We start from the raw sequence: 19,552 nt of genomic DNA on the forward strand, positions 1-19,552 counted from the left end.
AAACTAAAATCAATATACATTGTGTTAAATCAATGCACTGCGTTGAATTTTAAACTTGATAGAATCATAGAAAAATTCAACATTTTATGAAGGAACGCTACGAGTATGTAAAGTGTTTTGGAAACGGTCACATTCATTAGTTGTTTATTTTTTATTCTCCTCCCTCTAGCTGAAAAAAACTTTATGTGTTTCCACATAATGCGTTTTAATTAATGAGTGGTTTAGGCAATTGACAAGCCACATAAACGAAGTCATAAATTTTCATTAATTCATGTCTCTTTCCCCCACCTCGTGCCCTTCATATTGTTCTTGTAAATACAGTAATCCTCCTTCATTACTTTCAACTTGTAGTACATTTTAAATCAAACCGCTCCATGATTCGCCTTTCTTATCCGAAATTATCAAAATCTAACTAATGGTGAATTTTCATATTTGCATTAATTAATTAATTTAAAAAAAAAAAACACTGGATGTTGTTACGAAAATGGCTATTTTGTGCGTGCATCTAAAAACCAACTCCAAAACAAGCAGCTTTCTCCTCAAAGTTGCGGTTGGGTTTGGTGAGGATAGTTATCCTCTGGGCTGGACAATTCTTTGTGTACAATCATTAATAGGCTTGTGTTAAAAGAGGGCTTGGGCTTTTAAGATGGCCTGTGTTAGCACAGACTACACGGCAAAATCCTAGCAGAATTAGCAAACCCGAGCTTCCATCCGTGTACTGATGGTGATGGTCCCCTTAAAAACCCAAACCCAAAAAAAAAAAAAAAAAAAATCCCGGCGTCCCTGAGCAAGACCGGCGCTCGTTTTAAACATCACTAACCAATAAAAGGTCGCCACGTGTTCCCGGAATCTAGCCGACTCCGTAATCGAAAAAAAGAATTAAGAAAGCAAAAAGAAAAAAAAAATCCCAATCACTTTAAAAGTCAAAGCAACCCTCAGAATTGTTCAACCAAGGCTGGAGGACAAACTTGTCATTTGGCGCTGCTCGCATCACCGCCGTCCTTCCTCGATCCATATCGTCAGTCTCCTCTTCATCACCAATCCATTCTGCTCGTAATCACCAAACCTAATCTATTTATCTGTCGTAATTGTTCAATAAACCTAATTTTCTCTTGCCCATAGCAAATAATTTTTCTATGGAGATCGCACCGATGGTGCCGGCGTCTAGCGATGGCCGCGACAGAGGATCCCTGTCCGTTTCATCACCCAAGGCGGAACCTACGTCTTCTGCTTCGGCGTCGTCATCTTCGGTGGTGAAAGAGGTGACTAGTAACAGTGCGGCCGTGAGCAGGTTCGATGATGACGATGAGGAAGAGGATGTCTGCCGGATCTGCCGGAACCCCGGTGATACCGACAATCCTCTCCGATATCCATGCGCTTGCAGTGGTAGTATCAAATTTGTTCATCAAGATTGCCTGCTTCAGTGGCTCAATCACAGTAATGCTCGCCAATGCGAGGTTCGGTGGTTTCTGATATTCTCTGTTTAGTTATGATTTCCTTTCTTTTTTTCTTTTACATGTGGTGGTATCTGCAGGTGATCTGGATTTTGGTTAGGGCTTTTTACTTTTCCTTTTCATTAAGTGTTTACTAGTCTAGTATTTAAGCATGTAAGGAGATTTTTTATCTGAATAATTTTTAGAATCCTGAATTTGAGAGGAGAGGAGAAGTTAATAGAGATCACAAGAGCATGAAATTCAACGGCACCGAAACAGTTTGTTGTGTGTGTCTTTGTGTTTAATTGAATAAGCTGTAGTTGAGAAAGTTTAGAACAAGCCGATTGGTAGGTGGCTTATCGTTATTCTCGTTTTTAAGATGGTAGGTGTCTTTCTTGACTGACATTCATTATCCCTCTATGTCACATGAATTGCAGGTTTGTAAGCATTCATTTTCATTCTCTCCTGTTTATGCCGAGAATGCTCCAACAAGGCTTCCATTTCGAGAATTTTTGGTTGGGATGGCAATGAAAGCGTGTCATGTCCTACAGTTCTTCTTGCGCCTTAGTTTTGTGCTCTCTGTCTGGCTTCTCATCATCCCTTTCATAACATTTTGGATTTGGCGATTGGCTTTTGTTAGAAGTTTTGGTGAAGCCCAGAGACTGTTTTTGAGTCACATTTCTACTACAGTAGTTCTTACTGATTGTCTGCATGGATTTCTACTTTCTGCGAGCATTGTGTTCATATTTCTTGGGGCAACTTCTTTGAGGGATTACTTTAGACATTTGCGAGAGCTTGGAGGCCAAGATGCTGACAGGGATGATGAAGGAGAAAGAAATGGAGCTCGTGCTGCAAGAAGACCTCCTGGTCAAGCTAACAGAAATCTAGCAGGTGAAGGAAATGGTGAAGAGGCTGTGGGACAGCAGGGCGCTGGTGGTGCTGGTCAGATAATCAGAAGGAATGCAGAAAATGTTGCTGCTAGGTGGGAGATGCAGGCTGCTCGTCTCGAGGCTCATGTGGAACAGATGTTTGATGGATTAGATGATGCGGATGGAGCAGAGGATGTGCCATTTGATGAGCTGGTTGGAATGCAAGGACCTGTTTTCCACCTGGTTGAGAATGCATTCACTGTAAGTTTCTCTGTGCCATAGCCATTTTTGTTCATTTCCATAACCATTACTTGTTCCTTAGCTCAGTGCATTAAAATATTTTTTTTTACTTAGTCTGCTCTGAATAACTTCAGGCTGAGGTTTGTTTGCATTTAAATAAATTATGATCTGCCACCCACTCACCATTACCTTTTATTTTTAAGAGCAAGTCTGTTGATACACTTCTTTTTGCTTCTGACTAGGTTCTTGCAAGCAACATGATATTCCTCGGAGTAGTAATATTTGTGCCATTCTCATTGGGAAGAGTTATACTTTATTATTTATCGTGGCTTTTGTCCTCAGCTACTAGCCCAGTATTGTCAACGGTCATGCCACTTACAGAATCAGCCCTCTCGTTGGCCAATATTACATTGAAGAATGCATTAACTGCTGTAGCGAATTTGACTTCTGATAACCAGGATTCGAATTTACTTGGCCAGGTTGCTGGAATGTTGAAAGTGAATGGAACAGGGCTGAATGAAGGATCAAGCAACCTTACCACCTCCTTTTCATCTGAACTGCTGAAGGGACAAGCTGTTGGGCCATCACGTCTGTCGGATGTTACCACGCTTGCTGTGGGTTACATGTTTATCTTCTCGCTCATCTTCTTTTACCTTGGAGTGGTCGCATTAATTCGATACACTAGAGGGGAGCCGTTGACCATGGGGAGGTTCTATGGTATTGCTTCTATTGCAGAGACTATTCCATCACTGCTAAGGCAGTTTGTGGCTGCAATGAGGCATCTTATGACCATGATAAAGGTTGCTTTCCTTTTGGTGATTGAACTTGGAGTTTTTCCTTTGATGTGCGGCTGGTGGTTGGATGTCTGTACCATAAGAATGTTTGGGAAATCTATTGCACAAAGAGTGGAATTTTTCTCGGTTTCTCCATTGGCAAGCTCTTTGGTTCATTGGGTTGTAGGAATTGTGTACATGTTACAAATAAGTATTTTTGTCAGTCTTCTTAGAGGGGTATAAATCTGCCCGTCAAACAATCAATCACTTTTTATCAATTTTTTATGTCATTCTGAATTTATCAAATAATCAAGTGTTTGTTTGTAGGTTTTACGTAATGGAGTGCTTTACTTTCTTCGAGATCCAGCTGATCCAAACTATAATCCATTCCGTGATCTGATCGATGATCCAGTTCACAAGCATGCTCGTAGGGTTCTCTTGTCTGTTGCTGTTTATGGGAGTTTGATAGTTATGTTGGTCTTTTTACCTGTTAAACTGGCCATGAGGGTGGCTCCCTCAATTTTCCCTCTAGATATTTCGTAAGTCATCTCCTCTCAGTTTCTTCTCCCCTAAGATTGTTGCATTCAACATTTTGAGTTCTCACTCTCTCTCTCTCTCTTTCCCCCCCTCTCTCTCTCTGTTGCAGTGTATCCGATCCATTTACTGAGATCCCTGCTGACATGCTACTCTTCCAAATTTGTATTCCATTTGCTATTGAGCATTTTAAGTTGAGGACAACAATCAAGTCCCTTCTCCGATACTGGTTTACTGCAGTTGGTTGGGCACTTGGTTTAACTGATTATTTACTTCCTAAACCTGAGGATAATGGAGCTCATGACAACGGAAACGGGGATCTAGGTAGGCAAGATAGAGCTAACGGACACCTGGGTGGACAGGATAGAGCCTTAGTGGGAGTTGTCCCTGATGATGTGAACAGAGCCAGGAATGCAGTAGGAAATGCCAGTATGTCTGAGGAGCTTGACAATGATGAGCACTCTGATACAGAGTAAGTAGCAGGAATGCTAATGATGAACCATATTCTTATTTGGACAATCATACCTCTCATATGCAGTATTCATCCTTAATAACTTACAATTGTTGGTGGAATAAAATTTTTGCTTTGGTGTGAGCTCTTTGGAGACCTAGTCCAGCCTATGGTTGTTGGAGAATGTTATAGCTTGGATGATTCATATAATTGTCTACTATTATGAGCTTTCTTTAGTCTTGACAGTAACATTACCTATACTCCAAAATTTACTTCCCTAGCTAACTAAACTTATAGAATCCTTACGACCAAGCTGATGAAGATATTACTTTGCGCTTTCCCTTTTCTAGTCTGGGCCCCTTGGACTATGTTAGTTTTTTCTTTAACTTGGGAATCCAATGACTTTTAATTTACCTGTGGACACTATGATGTTAAATGACTTTAGCATGCCGTAATTTTTGGTTTTCCAACCACACTTCTATCTTTTCAGCAAATCGAACCTCAATTTCAATATACTTTTCTTTGCTGCATTCGAGGTTTTCTTGGAATTCTTCTTTTCTGGACTCTTCTAGCTATTTCTGTGATTAGCTTGATGCAATTTACTTGATTTGATTGAACTAGTACTATGTTATACTAGAATATTTGTTTTGAAGTGTAATTTTGGCAATTAGCTGTAACTAAAAAATATGAAGTCTCAGTCCAACTTCAAAATCACTGAGTTCTCTTTTATCTTCCTCTCTGATTTCTATTTCAATTCTCTTCATCACTGCTTGTCTTGTATATTCTGTTAAAATATACAGCTACCATTATCTGTCAATTGGTTTCAGCAAATATCTCATTGGATTATAAATCAGCTTTATGTAACTACTGGCTTCCTGAGACTGACCCCCCCTGCCCCCGGGGGGCATGTTCCTTACATGATCTCTTTCATCTTCCAGTAGGTGCAGCTTTGTGCTTCGAATTGTGCTGCTGTTGGTAGTGGCTTGGATGACTCTTCTTATCTTCAACTCTTCCCTGATTGTTGTGCCTGTTTCACTTGGTCGAACACTTTTCAATGCCCTTCCACTTCTCCCAATAACACATGGAATAAAGTGCAATGGTAATACAACAGACTGCAGCTTTTGCAACTGTATTAAAATTATTTCCTGTTTATGGGATGAGAAATAATGCCTGATATTTGTTTTGTTCTTCTTCAGACTTGTATGCTTTTGTAATTGGAAGTTATGTCATTTGGACTGCTGTGGCTGGAGCAAGGTACTCAATTGAGCAGATAAGAACAAATAGGGCTACAATTTTGTTTAAGCAAATTTGGAAATGGTGTGGGATCGTGATTAAGAGTACTGCATTGTTATCAATATGGGTATGGACATTTTAGTTCCGAACAAGTCACTGTTGTATTTGAAGTTTTCTAATTTTTTTAAGGGTTGTTTGTTTGTTTTATCTGATTTCCTTACTCCTAACTCTTTTTCACTCATCTTCCAGATTTTTGTCATTCCTGTTTTAATTGGACTGCTTTTCGAGCTCTTGGTGATTGTACCAATGCGAGTGCCCGTGAATGAAAGTCCAGTTTTCCTTTTGTATCAGGATTGGGCCCTTGGATTGATCTTTCTTAAGATTTGGACTAGGCTGGTGAGTATTGCATTTGTATATTGATCCTGAGTTTTTCTACTCCTCTTGTGGAACTATACTGCTTGTAAATTCAGTTTCTGAAATTCGTGGTTGTCTCTTCTTGAATATGAAACTAAATGATTCTATCACAAAATGGGAAAAAAAAGATAGCTTCTAATATTATACTGCTTTTGAGAGAACTAGCTGATGGGGGAAAGCATGAACAAATTCTTCTGAATGCTTTTTTATTTTTTCCAATATCACTTGGATTTTTTTTTTTTTTTTTTTTTTTTTTTTTTTTGCATTGATATCAGTGAGTTTTACATCTTTCTGACCATGGAAGAGCATTTCTATTGTTGAGTTGATATTTGAAGATTAGGTAAGATTCTTATTCTTAATGAATTGTTCAAACAGGTCATGCTGGATCAAGTGTTGCCTTTGGTAGATGAGAGTTGGCGAATAAAATTTGAGAGAGTCAGGGAGGATGGCTTCTCTAGGTTGCAGGGCTTCTGGGTGCTGAGGGAAATAGTCTTTCCTATCATTATGAAGTTGCTCACTGCCTTGTGTGTTCCTTATGTTTTAGCCAGAGGAGTGTTTCCGATATTTGGGTACCCATTAGTGGTCAACTCAGCTGTATATCGTTTTGCCTGGTTGGGTTGTCTTGGCCTCGGTTTGTTGTGGTACTGTGCAAAGAGATTCCATGTCTGGTTCACAAACCTGCACAATTCTATACGTGATGATCGCTACCTCATTGGTAGGAGGCTTCATAACTACGGTGAAGGTGTTGAGAGGCAAAATGGTAGTGTTTCCCAGGAAGGACAAAATTCTAATGAACATGGCACTAGCTTACTTCAGAGTGAACCAGATGCTGCCGATGTAGGGATTAGGCAAAGGCATGTTCGACAAGATGCTTAATCTTTAGGAGATGTGTAAAGTAGGGTGTCAATATATCAGCTTGCCAAGGTTTTCCTCATGTGAGGATTGGGCGATCGTTGAAGCATGTGTTGAAGCATCAATTTTTTTTCCGGGCTTTTGTGAATATGACGGGCCAAAATCTTCGAATGATACAAATCAATGAGAATGTGTATAAATCATTGTGGAACTAGTACTTAAATGTATTCTGTCTGGTCAGTTAGGAGTATGCATAGGACACCATTTATGTCAAAATTTTTCTTTGTAGGATTTCGAACACCTCGTGGTGGTGGATTGCCAAGTAGTTGCAGATGATGAACGTTTAAGCATGTTAGATGGCAGCGGACTGCTTTGATCCGTCTTGGTTCTTTTTTTTTTTCCTCAAATTATGGAAAAGAACTTTTTGACAGGGTTCTTTCCTGCTTTTCCACACAAGCGGACATAATACCTGTATTTTGCATATTTGTTAGCTCGTAACATTTGTTGCGTTTCGTTTTGGATCTTGAAATGGCTTGTTAATATTAGTCAGTGTGTTGCTTACTGTAGCACCAATTGAGCTAGCCTGCAATACTAGCAGCAAAAACCATTGAAGACCTACGATCGTTAGCTAGCACTGCGATTGAAAAATAAAACATAAAATAGAAACAAAGCTATGCTACTGAACTATCTTATGCTTAACCCCAGAAAAAAGAATGAAAAAGCAACACTATTTCCATCTAACACGAGAGGAAAATAAAACATGAAAAAAAAAGAAAAGAAATAACCATCTTAAGCTTGGCCCCTGAGAGAGAGTGAAAAACAAATCTTTTAAGCTTTGATATCTCGTATCAATGTGTAGAGCGTTACGCCCACCATATTTTCGTTTTGCTGTTCTTCCGCCGCGCATTTAGGCATATGCTCCGTCGCCAATGTGAATAAGGAAAAAGTCCTGACGTCGACAATTGATATTCTATGTGATGGTATTCGCTCTGAAGCATGACAAACTGAAACGAAGACGCCTACTGACAACACACCTGATCACTAAATAGTTAAAAGATTTAGACTAGACCGGCCCATTACTTTGGTTTTGAGTTACTTTATAGAACCTGAGGAAGACAATATTTATGGCAATTGGCAACACGTCCAGTTCCCACTAACATAGATGATACAGCCTTCTCATCTACAGATGGGAAAGCGAGCTAAGAAAACAATCCTGAAATCCAAACAGGCAAATAGATCAACATAACAAAATAGTGCATTCCAACCTCAAAAAGAACTGAATCAATGCTCCAACCCTCGTGTTTCAAAAACCAAAGCACAAAAGTCTAGATTTAACTCCGCAATCAGTTCACTCAGGAAACAAGACCATCATTCAAGGACAATGATGCCAATTGATCAGCAGGATTGGTTGCCTGCTGCTGCTGAGAAACATTCCTTAAGACCTCCATGGCCTCTGCAACCTTCGACTTCAGAGCTTCTGGTGACTCAAGCAGGTGTAGAACCTCTGTCTGGTCCATCTCCAAAAGCATACCAGTAACCTTAGCTGCTGTTTCAGGCTCCAACTGTTCGACAAGTGGGTATAGATTCTCGCCCAACATCTGCAGATAAAATCATACTACTCAGTGATGACAAATTTTAATCCAACTCTCAAACTAGGCATTCATCAGTCATTAGTCACTCAACATTATATTGGTAATGGAAGGTGGGGTGAAGGGAAGTGAAGAGCAGATTGTACAGTAAGAACATACTCCAGTAAAACTGATGGAAAAAATTACTTGCTACTATTTAAAAACTAGAACCCAAGCAAAACAAGTAAAATTCAAACACAATCAATGTCAGACAAATAAAAAAATCACCTCATTAGAACAGAATGCAATAATGGATTTCAAATTATGGCAAGCTGAAAATACACAAATATACACCATTCCCAGTATGTAAGAAATTCCCAGCCCATAAAACAACTATAAAAACACACACACACTCCTGTTTTCTTCAATGGACTCAACAGCTGAACAAATAGAAGAATCGCAAATTAACCTACCGTCCTCTGATCAGCAGGAGAAGCATTGGCAAGCGCAGATGCCAGAGCCCCAATTGGGACTGGCTGAGATACGACATCACGTAATGGCATGCCACCCATATCATATGGGACGGAAAGCATGCCTCCCACAACACCTGGCATAGAGACATCAGGCAGGGCACGTCCTGGAGGGTAACGGTATCCACGTCCCCTTGGAATCATCTGTCACAAAACGAAACAAATTGGGAAGATGCATAAAAGAAGACAGGAATAAATCCGCTGCCTCGAGAGGATAAACAAAAAATCCATCCGCAAACCTGCTGCTGCATCATTGGAACTGGTTGTTGACCCTGCTGGACCGGAACAGTACCACCTCGCCTGCCACCAGGACGCTGTCCTTGCTGCCCTTGCTGAACCATTGGCACAAAAAAGTTCGGCATTGGAGCTCCACCAGGCCTCATTCCAGGAACAAGCTGCTGTTGATAGCCAAAACCAGGCTGAAATGCAAAACAAAGAAGAGAAACGTGTCCTCAACTTTCCAATAATTGTGCAAATTAATCCACCAGACAGGCACAAACATGACAAAATACATGATATAATATCCCTATACTAACTAATACATTTACCCATCCTAGAATGCCACAAAGAGGGAGAGAGAGAGAGAACGCTGCATTCAATTTAGTTCAGAAAGAAACAAGTTGCTTCTGTAACATAAATTTGGCAAATCAATAAGAATAATCTCTGCTTAAAACAGAATAGACCTAACGAGATGTTACTTAGGAACACAGAGAGCTATAAATTCAGCAATAAATGTATGAAGAATGACCTAATAAAATTATATAGTCACCAGCCTTTTGCCACCAAAAATCTTAATTTACATAAACATGTTTTTGTGAATGCTTTGATAGCTATTATCAGCTTACCACCAAATATAAACCTTCCTATACACAAACTAATGACAACGTTACACTTCACAAAAGAAAGAACATCAAGACCAGTTTAACTGTTCAAGTCAGCCACAGTCATCTCAAAAGGCTCTGAGAAATAAAGCACAAATAGATGCTAAACTCTAAAACTCTCCCCTTCAAAATCTAAGACAAAATGGTGAAAGTGAGCACACTGTGCCTCAAGTAAACAGCTCTTTCCAATCAGCTTGTCTTAAAAAATGAGTAATCAGCACAACCAGATTAAGAAACAGACTCATGAAGAATGTATTTACTTGGGGAGGAATGATAGCAGGTGGCGGCTGTCCATAAAATATTTGTTGCCCTAGACCAGGACCGCCAGGGGGGTACATTGGCATTCTAGGAGCAACAGAGGGTCCCATTGCAATTGGACGCAATTGAGAAAATTGAGCCTGCATGAATGCAAGGAAAGTTACCCACGTTCATCAAAATAACGATACAAAAGCAAAAGTATCAAAATTTCAAAACTGGAGAGAGAGAGAGAGATCAGGTGCGTTCTTCACATTACAAAGATTCCATGGAATATAATTCTCATTCAATAAAAAAGTGTACTCATACTCTTATTCTAAATTATCACTAACTGTCATGAGGTTTTAGACTACAAAGTCAAAATAAGAGATAGCATCCAAAATATACCTGCAACCTTGCTCTTCTCTCTTCCTTTCTCTGTGCAAGAGCAACATAAAGTGGTTTGCTAACAATCATCTTCCCATTCATTTCGGAAAGCTGTGGCAGTACAGAGTAACATTGCACCTTGAAGCTCAAATGGAGGAATATAACACACTGAAATATCACAAAAACAAAACCACAAACTTACAGCTCTTGATGCTTCTTCAGGAATTGAGAATGCAACAAACCCAGATCCTCTGCTGATTCCATTGGGATCTCGCATAACCTGGCAGATATAAGTAGAACACAAAAACTTAATTATTGTGACACAACAATTGAATAGAGAGATGCTATTCAAACAGACACAGGCACCAGAGACCTTGCATGAAGTTATAACACCAAAGGGGGAGAACAATTCCCTAAGCTTATCATCATTAATGCTGTCATCTAAATTCTTTATATAGAGGTTCAACCCTTGTGATTTGTCAGCAGCCTCCTTAATACTCTGCTCGAATCGTTGTTTTAATTCTTGTTCTCTCTCAGATTTCTTTTGGGCTTTCCCAACAAACCATTCTTTGTTATCAAATTTATATCCATTAACAGCTTCAACAGATTTTGCAGCATCTTCAGGGTTCTCAAAGTTCACGAATCCAAAACACTTTGACTTTCCATCTTCATCCCTCATTACCACAACACTAGTTATTGTCCCATAATCACCAAATACTTTCTTTAGGTCTTCATCAGTGGTTGATTCTGAGAGATTCTTCACAAAAACATTAGTAAATTTTGTCTTGTCTACAGCCATTTCTCTTTCTTGTTTCCGAAGGAAAGGTCCAACATATACTTGCTTATCATTCAGCAGCATCCCGTTGAGTTTCTCAATAGCTTTTTGAGCAGCTTCATCAGTATCATATTGCACAAACCCATAGCCCTTTGACTGACCAGAAACATCGGTTGCCACCTTGCAAGAGAGAATGTTTCCAAATACAGAAAATGTGTCGTGCAAAGCCTTATGGTCAATCGCTTTGTCCAAATTCTGTCAAGAGAGAGAAAATAATCATTTGAAAAGAACTAAAAAAAATTCAATTGGGAGCAAAGATGTTACCAACCACTGGACCATAGGGTACAACGCCCAAGCCCCCCCCCCCCCTCCTTTCAAAAAAAAAAAAAAGAAAAAGAGAAGGAAAGGAAAAAAACTGAAGCAGAGAACCATATACCTTAATAAATATATTTCCAGAACCACTTTTACGTATGCTGGGATCTCGATGAGAATACATAACTCTAATGGGCTTCCCATTGAGAGGAGTAAAATTTAGAATCTCTAGAGCCCGTGCAGCTGTGTTGGAGACAAAGAAATATGGTTAGCAACAGCACTGGGGAATAAGACCCAAACACAAGCAGACAGGATGGAATGAAACAAGAAGACCAACTAATATACAGTAGTAAAAAAAAAGTTTACTGTTGCAAATAGAACTTCAAAAAGACTAGCCATGCCTGGATGAACTGCTGAATAATGCTTCAGAGATGCTCAATAATAAGACCAGTAATTCCTTAGAAATGATAAAGATGAACTACTATATATCACAAGAATTCAAATAAACAAAAGCATGGTCCTTTCCTATTAGAAGGACTTGAAATACGAAACCAAAGGATGTGCATCTCAAATAAAAATCAAAGATTACGATAACACTAATCAATAGAGTCCTCAACATAAACCAGACACATACAGTAATGATAATCTCATAACTCACCCAAATCAGCGATATTTACTTGAGAGCCCAGGAATAGATGACTTTTTCAATAAAATAACACCCGAAGTCCACATAACTATGACAGTAGCCATTAGGTCACCAAAGCAGCCAAGGAATTGAATGGAAATATGAAGGCAGCATTAATTGAAGGATAAGGAGTATGAACTAACCATCTTGCGGATTGCCATAATTGACATAACCATATCCAAGTGACCGTCGAGTCGTCAAATCCCGGCAAACCCTGACCGAAACCACCTGTCCAACCTGGTTGAACAGATCGTAAAGCTGCGAATCAGTGACGTGCAAATCCAAGTCACCTACATAAAGCGACGTCGGCACGAACTGAGGATTCGCACCGCCAGCAGCAGCTGTAGTAGTAGCATTCACATTCATCACCGACTGCGGCACCTGAACCTGAGCCATCTCAACTCGAAAACCGTAGCTAAATGGAGGACAAAAATTTTAGGATTTTTTTTTGGAAATTTTTCAATTTTTTTTGTGATTTTTTTCTCGCTTCCCTCTCCTCTTGTTATTCGAGAAACAAACCCTAGACAGTAGCACCAAAAATTATGACAGTCTAAATTTGGAAAATGTTCCCGAAATTTTCGTTTTTTTTTTCTTGCCTTCAATATATTAAAAGAAAATCCAACAAAAAGATACTTTTAAACTCAAAGATTTTCTTTTTCCTTTTTTTTAGCCTTTTACACTAAAAAGAGAGAGGAGAGGGAAGGATGAAAATAGAGAAGGATAAGTCGGAGATCCGACGGAGGGTATGGGAGTATCGCCGCCGACAGCGACGGCGACGGCGCTGTGGGATGAGAGAGGAGGGGTGGGGGAGCAAAGAGCAAGTGCACTGGGCAAGGGCAGAAGCGGCGGTTTTTTTATATCTGGCGGGCTCAATAGCGGTGCGCGCGGTTACCCTAGGGGGTGGGCAAGCTTGTGCACAAAATCTGCGCCGTTGGATTAGGAGAGGGGTACACTGGCGGTTGGTAGATACGGGAGGAGGATTGTATATTTGTGCCATTCTCAAAGGGTTGGGATCGATGTGGGGGGGAAAAAAGGGTATCTCTAACTACATAAAGCGCCGAAGGGTTGGCAACAGTGATTTCCACTGGTTATTTTGTAATTTGAGCATTGATTTTGTCCTCATTTGTCTTTGTAGGTGTGATGGAACTCATTGTGGGGTCATCTTTGTTTCATGCTTGTCGGCCACAGGTTCTAAATTTTGGTCGCCTTATTCCAATTTTACCCTTTTACACTGGTTTCGTTGTTGTTTCTCTACAGATTTTGGCCTTTTTCGTCTTTTTATTGTAAATAATATTTTTAGTGGTTGGCCCGTTGCCTGCTGCATATGTCTGCCCAGATTTATTGGACCTCTCACGGTTTTTGCGAAATCTTTTCTGGTCTGCCGCCTTATGTTGGTCCACTGTGTTTGGGTTTCGGACATAAGAAAAATACCACTATATCCATCCATATATAGCAAAAAAATATATATATATATGATACGTAAACAAAATCAGCAACCTTGGCTGCCAAATTACTCTTCACAGGTTAAATAGTACCAGCAACAAACAATTAAAAATTTTATACAATTTACACATTACTAATCAATACTAAATATTACAAAAATCAACACAACCTAGAATAATACACCTCAAACTATACCATCATACACACTAAGAAATCCTTCAATTAATCCACTCTCACAACTTTCACTAGCATAAAATTAATTAGAACCAATAATCAAATCACAATTAGACAAAACATAAATATACTGTAAACAATAAAATACCAAAAAAATAAAAAAGTGCAAAACAATTACTTACTTTACCAATAGAAAAACATATCAAAACCATAATCATTCAAAATAATACAAAATATGACAAATCCATACTACATTGCAAAACTTATATTACAAATCTTTACACATGTTCCAATATAAAATACATGTACATATAATTAATAAACAAATGGAAGATATTGCCTATAACATACCAGCTCTTTATGGGTTTTTTGCATTACATGAACAAAATATTAGTTATTTATGGGCATTTTACTTTGAATTATTTAATTTGTGTAAAATACATAAATGTTTGTAGCTAAAACTGGAAAAGTGTTACACTAATATTTTTATGAAAGGGAAACTCATAGGTTTTGTATTTAACATAAATTAAATATGTGAAAGTAAAAAAAGAAATTGCCCAAAGCATACCGGCTCTTTACTGGTTTTCTCTATTACATGAACAAAGTACTAGCTATTTATGAACATTTTACTTTGAATCATTTAATTTATGTTAAAAACGTAAATGTTTGTAAGTAAAATTCAAAAAATGTTACACTAATATACTCAATTATTAAATTAAAGCTTTTGCGTTTTAAGATCGATAATATTTGTTAACTACTCAATTATTAAATTAAAGCTTTTGCGTTTTAAGATTGAGTAGTTACTTCGATAATATTTGTTAACTGCTCAATTATTAAATTACAGCTAATTAAAGCTTTTGCGTTTAAGATTGATAATATTTGTATATGCATGTTCGGCAAAATATATATATGGACACAAATTCTGTGTGTATCTAATATTATTAATTTAAAGCTTTTGTGTTTTAATATTAACTACTCAATTATTAATTTAAAGCTTGCCGTCAAGCTCCAGTTACAAGTTAATTGTCTCCTTTTGCTGTTGTGCTCATATTCTATTTTCTCATCTTATTCCAATATGTGCATATCTAATAAATATAAATCAATTGTCCCGCTTTGTATTAGGTTCCATTAATACGATCAATTATTTTTAAAAATATCGGATAATTTTCCTCTATTTCAAAAATGTTACTTCGATAATATTTGTTAACTACTCAATTATTAAATTAAAGCTTTTGCGTTTTAAGATTGAATAGCATAACATAAATGTGTTTAGGACAAAGTGATAATTAGTTGTGTGCCTTTTTATATATGTGCATGTTCGGCAAAATATATATCTGAACAAAAATATTGATTTTCTGAAAAAAAAAATATTTCGAGACAAATTTTTTGTGTATCTAATATTATTAATTTAAAGCTTTTGCGTTTTAAGATATTTTTAGCAAAATATATAGCAATTCTTCTACAATGCCACCGCATGCTATCAAAATTTACGTGGTTGTTCCCTGGTGATTAAAGGTTACGTGGCGCAAAATTTATCTTACGTGGTTACATATTAGAAGTTACACCTGTAGTTACAGTTCATGTCATGTACTTACAGATAGAGATATGCTTGTTTCGTTCGGTTCTTTCACAGATTACATACTGTCATAGTGGACTTGCAATCATTAGTCAGATTTAATGCATGCATGTGTTTCCTTCTGCCAAACCTCAAACTCTTTGTATAGTTGAAGACTATATGCGTTCTATCTATATTAACCTTTTCACCGTCAGTTTCTTTGGTTTGGTTTTCTTTATCTACGGACTACCAACTATTATAATGCTTTAGAGATGTTTCTCTTTTCTCTTGCGCCTTCCTGTTAGCTCTTTATTTTCTATTGGCTTTTCCTGATCCCTGTTTCAAATTCTCAGCTTCGCACCGGCCTGTTATCAAATTCTCAGCTTCGCGCCGGCTTCAGTCAGGTATGTCCTTGTTTTTCTTTACTGCATTTCTTGGTTGTCCTTTTCCTCGTTTACTCTTAATCAATCTACAGTTACTTATTTTCTTTCCTTGTGATTGAAGTTATGTTTCTATCATTTTCTCCTCCCTATTAATTACCTAAGAATATCTGTTTTGTTCCCATGATTTTTGCCAAAAAACTGACTACTTCGCACAGAATCATTTTTCTTTGTTGCAGCTTTTTAGTCTGCATTAACTCTGAATTTACTTACCTTAGGTGACTCCATAAACTATTAGCAAATTTAAAAAATCTCCTTACTTTTTCCATTTTGGTGTATTTTGCTTATTCTACAATCACTACTATACTATTCAACAAAACAATAACCCTCTATTTATAATTTCTTCTACTTTATTTTACATTCTTCATCACTCAATAACACCATAATATGGGCACCCCGCGGACAGCCGCGGGGTCGAATGCCTAGTAAATTAATAAATCATGAGACTTCCTAGTTATTATCATATAAAATAATTACTCTTTTTATATGATTTTGAAGGTAAAGTAGAAGATCAGAAGATTGCATCTGAATTTTAACTGGAAAGGAGCAAAATTGTTCGTTGGTTGTATGTAAAACAATCCCTATGAACTCTGCAAAATAACAATTGGGATTGGGCATAAATCAGAAAAAAATCACACAAGCTTTCTTTTGTTTTTTGGGTTCTATCAAATTTAGGAGGAATGGAGGGATGCCCTTCATTCCGTACGAGAAATTTATATCAATCTAAAATAAGTACTAAACATGTTTTAGTTGATTCGGAATCAATATAAAAATCATTTTATGTGAATATATAAGAACCCCACTTACTAATTTATGTATTAAATGAAGTTCACTTAACATGTCAAATGAAATAAAATGATACTTTCGTATATTCACGCGAAACCTTTCATTGGTTCGGAAAAAAAAAAAAAAAAAACTAGTAAGCGTATTTAGCAGCTGCTTTGATGGACATAAAATTTTCCTCCCAATACCATAACCAAATTAAACCATTGAGTATAAATATATTATTGGTTTGTTTGCAAGATTCCATAGCTGAGTTTTATTTCACTATAGTCCCTTCGGAGAAATCCATATAATTTTTGCAAATGTCTAGGCCCTTCAATTCCACTGTAGTCTAAAATTGGAACGATATATACTAGCATGGCCTGGGCAAGAAGGATGGTATGCATAGATAGTGAGAGTTTTTTTATTTAAATGGACCTATCTTCTACGTCTGTTTGGGGCACAAGCGCATGGTCATAATGACGCTGGATTTATTCCAAATTGAATGGAACACAACGGTACGTGATTATTTTCGTTAAGATGGCATTGTCCTGGCTTATGCGCTTCCTCCGCCTAAATAGAGACCTCACATTAGCAGCTGGCCCTTGCCTTATTTTTCCTAACGCTCTGGATGTTAATTGACATGCGTTCTTCGAGCAAAACGGGTTCAGAAACATTTACAAAGTACTGTAATAATTATTATGTCTCTGTACGGGCACATTAAAAAAAATAAAAACATGCGAGTATGCTTTTGAGACCTATAACATCCAACTAGAACTTAATTATACGCCACCACGACAAATAACTACTACCACTCTATCACTCACATCACAACTATTCACCTTTATTCCGCTCTTTTGTCAGTTTGGATGGATCATTTTTTGAAAAAAAAAGTTTTTTATGTACAATATTATAATAATACACACAAAAAAAAATAATCTCAAAAATAATAATTTAAAAAATATCAAAAACAGCCTCAAAAAACAACCTCATATACATTAAAAGTTTCTCACCTACACCGTTACAGTAAAATATTTCAAAAATTTTCCAAAAGACAGTTAATCTAAACAAAGCCTATGTGAATTTTATTGGATATATCCGTACGTGAGAGGAAATATGTAACACTTACTCTGTAATCGCATCAAGTTTCAAAAAGTTATGTACAGAATACCTCCATCCTTGAGTTGTAGGTGTTTAGGTGGGGGTTCAAATCCTATCTACAGCGAAAAAAAATTTAAAAGTGATGTCAAAACATTCTTATGATTTAGTAAGGTCTATGTACCTACTAGCCTCGGATACGAGTCTCTTTAGACTTCCTCTCGCCTCTAATTTAAAATAAAATAAATTATACAATAGTTATCGTTTAAAAAAAAAAAAAAAAGGAATACAGCCATCATATATTGACATCAAGTATGAACTAGTCCGCATCCATCGTGCCTTGAACTCTGGCTCTCACCAAGTTTTGTGTCTCGTCACTGCACCGGTTGCCCAACTCGAGCCTTACCACAAAATGACACCAAATGCTAAAATCGTCCACAGAAAAGCTATATAATAAGCAAGCGTCGATTGGTTGGTTGTTTTGACATCGTTAGGGGCCTGTCTGACGACAAATGTTTAATTGGCACTCATTGAAATATATTTGAAGTGGCATATATATTTTTTTATATGTGATTTAAAATAATTAGGCAAGGCAAATAAATAGGTAAAATTAAATAAAATGTATATAAATGTAAGAAATAATAATAATTGTTAGTATGCATATATATACACGTGATAAGGTAAGTGAATTATAGATATACTAATGAATGTGCAACGAGCGCGTGTTAAAACACTCGTAAAACAACTATGCAACGTGTCTTTCTGTTTTCAAAATCCAAAACTAAATATTGTGAAGCTTGGCGTGTAATAGTGTGATAGAGTGGTTTGGTTGATTCGTGAGCAAGTCGAAGAGATAGAAATACATATCATGAGAAAGGAGAAACTTCTATTTTTTTTTTTTTTATCAATACAAGAGTGTCCGGGTCAAGACCCGAAGGCGGCCCGACTAATCCCCTGCGCCTGGAGTACAGCGCCACCCCAACCGCACCCAAGCGTTAAGTGAGGTTCGACCCCACGACCTGCGAGTGCCGGAAGCAGCCACAGACCGCGTGATCTAGCCCCGGGGACAGAAACTTCTATTTAAAGAAGAAGAAAAAAACACACACACACACACTCGGAGTGAGAGAGAGAGACAAGGGTACAAAAGAACAAAAACTAGGCCTTATTGATCCTATCTTTCAATTGTCAGTTAACGGAAGTTATTTTATGCAAACGGGGTCAAGAGAGTGGAACAGATATAGAGATATGGAAGGGAAACAGAACAACAACATTAATTTGAACTTGGACAATGGGCTATTAGTGGCAATTAATCCAAATTTAGAGGGGCTATCCATGTCCAATTAAAACTTGGACGGGATGGACTCAAAGGAACTTGGGTTTTAAATTGGGTCAATGTCCCAAAAAAAAAAATATGGAAAGATGGAATGCTAGGGTAATGCCATTATTGTTGCTTTTTCCTTCTTTCTATTTCTTTTAAAAAACAAAACTTCTTTTTCTTCATACTTGATTTGTTTATATTTGATTCTTTTTTTAAAAAAAAATTTGTTTATATTCTTGCTAGTCTATTCTCTTACAATTGCTCAGATTTTGGATATCACTTGATTGTTAACTATAAAAATTCATGCATTTTTTTTTTTTGTGAATTTGGATCTATAGCTTGGTTTCGTCGTAAATAATTTAATTTATCATAATATAATATGATATTTAGACAATTTTACTTGCAACACTTATGATGTTCCATGAATTTATTGGACAATGTCACCTCTTTAATTTTTTTTTCCTTTTGTTCGTCAGCCCATGTATTGATCTGCATGATTAATTTGTTTTGATATGATTTTCTTTTAAAAAAAAAAAAGAAGTGTATGCCATAAATCTACATTGCATACTAACTAATGATGTACCTAGAAAA

General features: G+C 37.3%; 2 protein-coding genes and 1 long non-coding RNA gene across 4 annotated transcripts; 2 read left to right on the top strand and 1 right to left on the bottom strand.

Moving 5' to 3' along the window:
• Positions 1-940: 940 nt before the first annotated feature.
• LOC113726449 (probable E3 ubiquitin ligase SUD1) lies at positions 941-7,177 on the top strand. 2 transcript variants are annotated; one of them, XM_072074810.1, is made up of 9 exons: positions 941-1,457; positions 1,871-2,563; positions 3,022-3,552; positions 3,643-3,854; positions 3,962-4,321; positions 5,239-5,399; positions 5,497-5,660; positions 5,783-5,929; positions 6,323-7,177. In XM_072074810.1, the coding sequence occupies exons 1-9, from the start codon at positions 1,137-1,139 to the stop codon at positions 6,821-6,823; spliced, it is 3,090 nt and encodes a 1,029-aa protein (XP_071930911.1). In that variant the 5' UTR covers positions 941-1,136; the 3' UTR covers positions 6,824-7,177. The 2 variants fall into 2 exon arrangements, with proteins under 2 accessions (XP_071930911.1, XP_071930910.1); XM_072074809.1 differs by having other exon boundaries at positions 942-1,457; positions 2,785-3,552.
• Positions 7,178-7,920: 743 nt separating this feature from the next.
• Positions 7,921-13,186, bottom strand: LOC113726452 (polyadenylate-binding protein 2-like). The gene is made up of 9 exons (XM_027250179.2): positions 12,315-13,186; positions 11,611-11,729; positions 10,773-11,429; positions 10,602-10,679; positions 10,421-10,510; positions 10,039-10,176; positions 9,137-9,316; positions 8,841-9,041; positions 7,921-8,397 (listed from the first exon to the last, which is right to left on the bottom strand). The coding sequence occupies exons 1-9, from the start codon at positions 12,565-12,567 to the stop codon at positions 8,152-8,154; spliced, it is 1,962 nt and encodes a 653-aa protein (XP_027105980.2). The 5' UTR covers positions 12,568-13,186; the 3' UTR covers positions 7,921-8,151.
• Positions 13,187-15,435: 2,249 nt separating this feature from the next.
• LOC140035853 (uncharacterized) lies at positions 15,436-16,436 on the top strand. The gene is made up of 2 exons (XR_011839764.1): positions 15,436-15,747; positions 16,282-16,436. It is a non-coding gene; the product is annotated as an uncharacterized lncRNA (long non-coding RNA).
• The last annotated feature ends 3,116 nt before the right edge of the window (positions 16,437-19,552 follow it).

Source organism: Coffea arabica, chromosome 2c, assembly GCF_036785885.1.
Source record: "Coffea arabica cultivar ET-39 chromosome 2c, Coffea Arabica ET-39 HiFi, whole genome shotgun sequence".
Taxonomy (NCBI): Eukaryota; Viridiplantae; Streptophyta; class Magnoliopsida; order Gentianales; family Rubiaceae; genus Coffea; species Coffea arabica.

Bases quoted from the DNA above. Each gene is read 5' to 3' on its own strand.
- LOC113726452 (XM_027250179.2), bottom strand. From the start codon at position 12,567: ATGGCTCAGGTTCAGGTGCCGCAGTCGGTGATGAATGTGAATGCTACT. The intron at 10,680-10,772 runs GTCTCTGGTGCC...TATATCTGCCAG, and splicing joins GTGTTATAACTTCATGCAAG to GTTATGCGAGATCCCAATGG. The intron at 9,317-10,038 runs GTAAATACATTC...TTTGCATTTCAG, and splicing joins CTGCTATCATTCCTCCCCAA to CCTGGTTTTGGCTATCAACA.
- LOC113726449 (XM_072074809.1), top strand. From the start codon at position 1,137: ATGGAGATCGCACCGATGGTGCCGGCGTCTAGCGATGGCCGCGACAGA. The intron at 3,855-3,961 runs GTAAGTCATCTC...TCTCTGTTGCAG, and splicing joins ATTTTCCCTCTAGATATTTC to TGTATCCGATCCATTTACTG. The intron at 5,661-5,782 runs GTATGGACATTT...CTCATCTTCCAG, and splicing joins CTGCATTGTTATCAATATGG to ATTTTTGTCATTCCTGTTTT.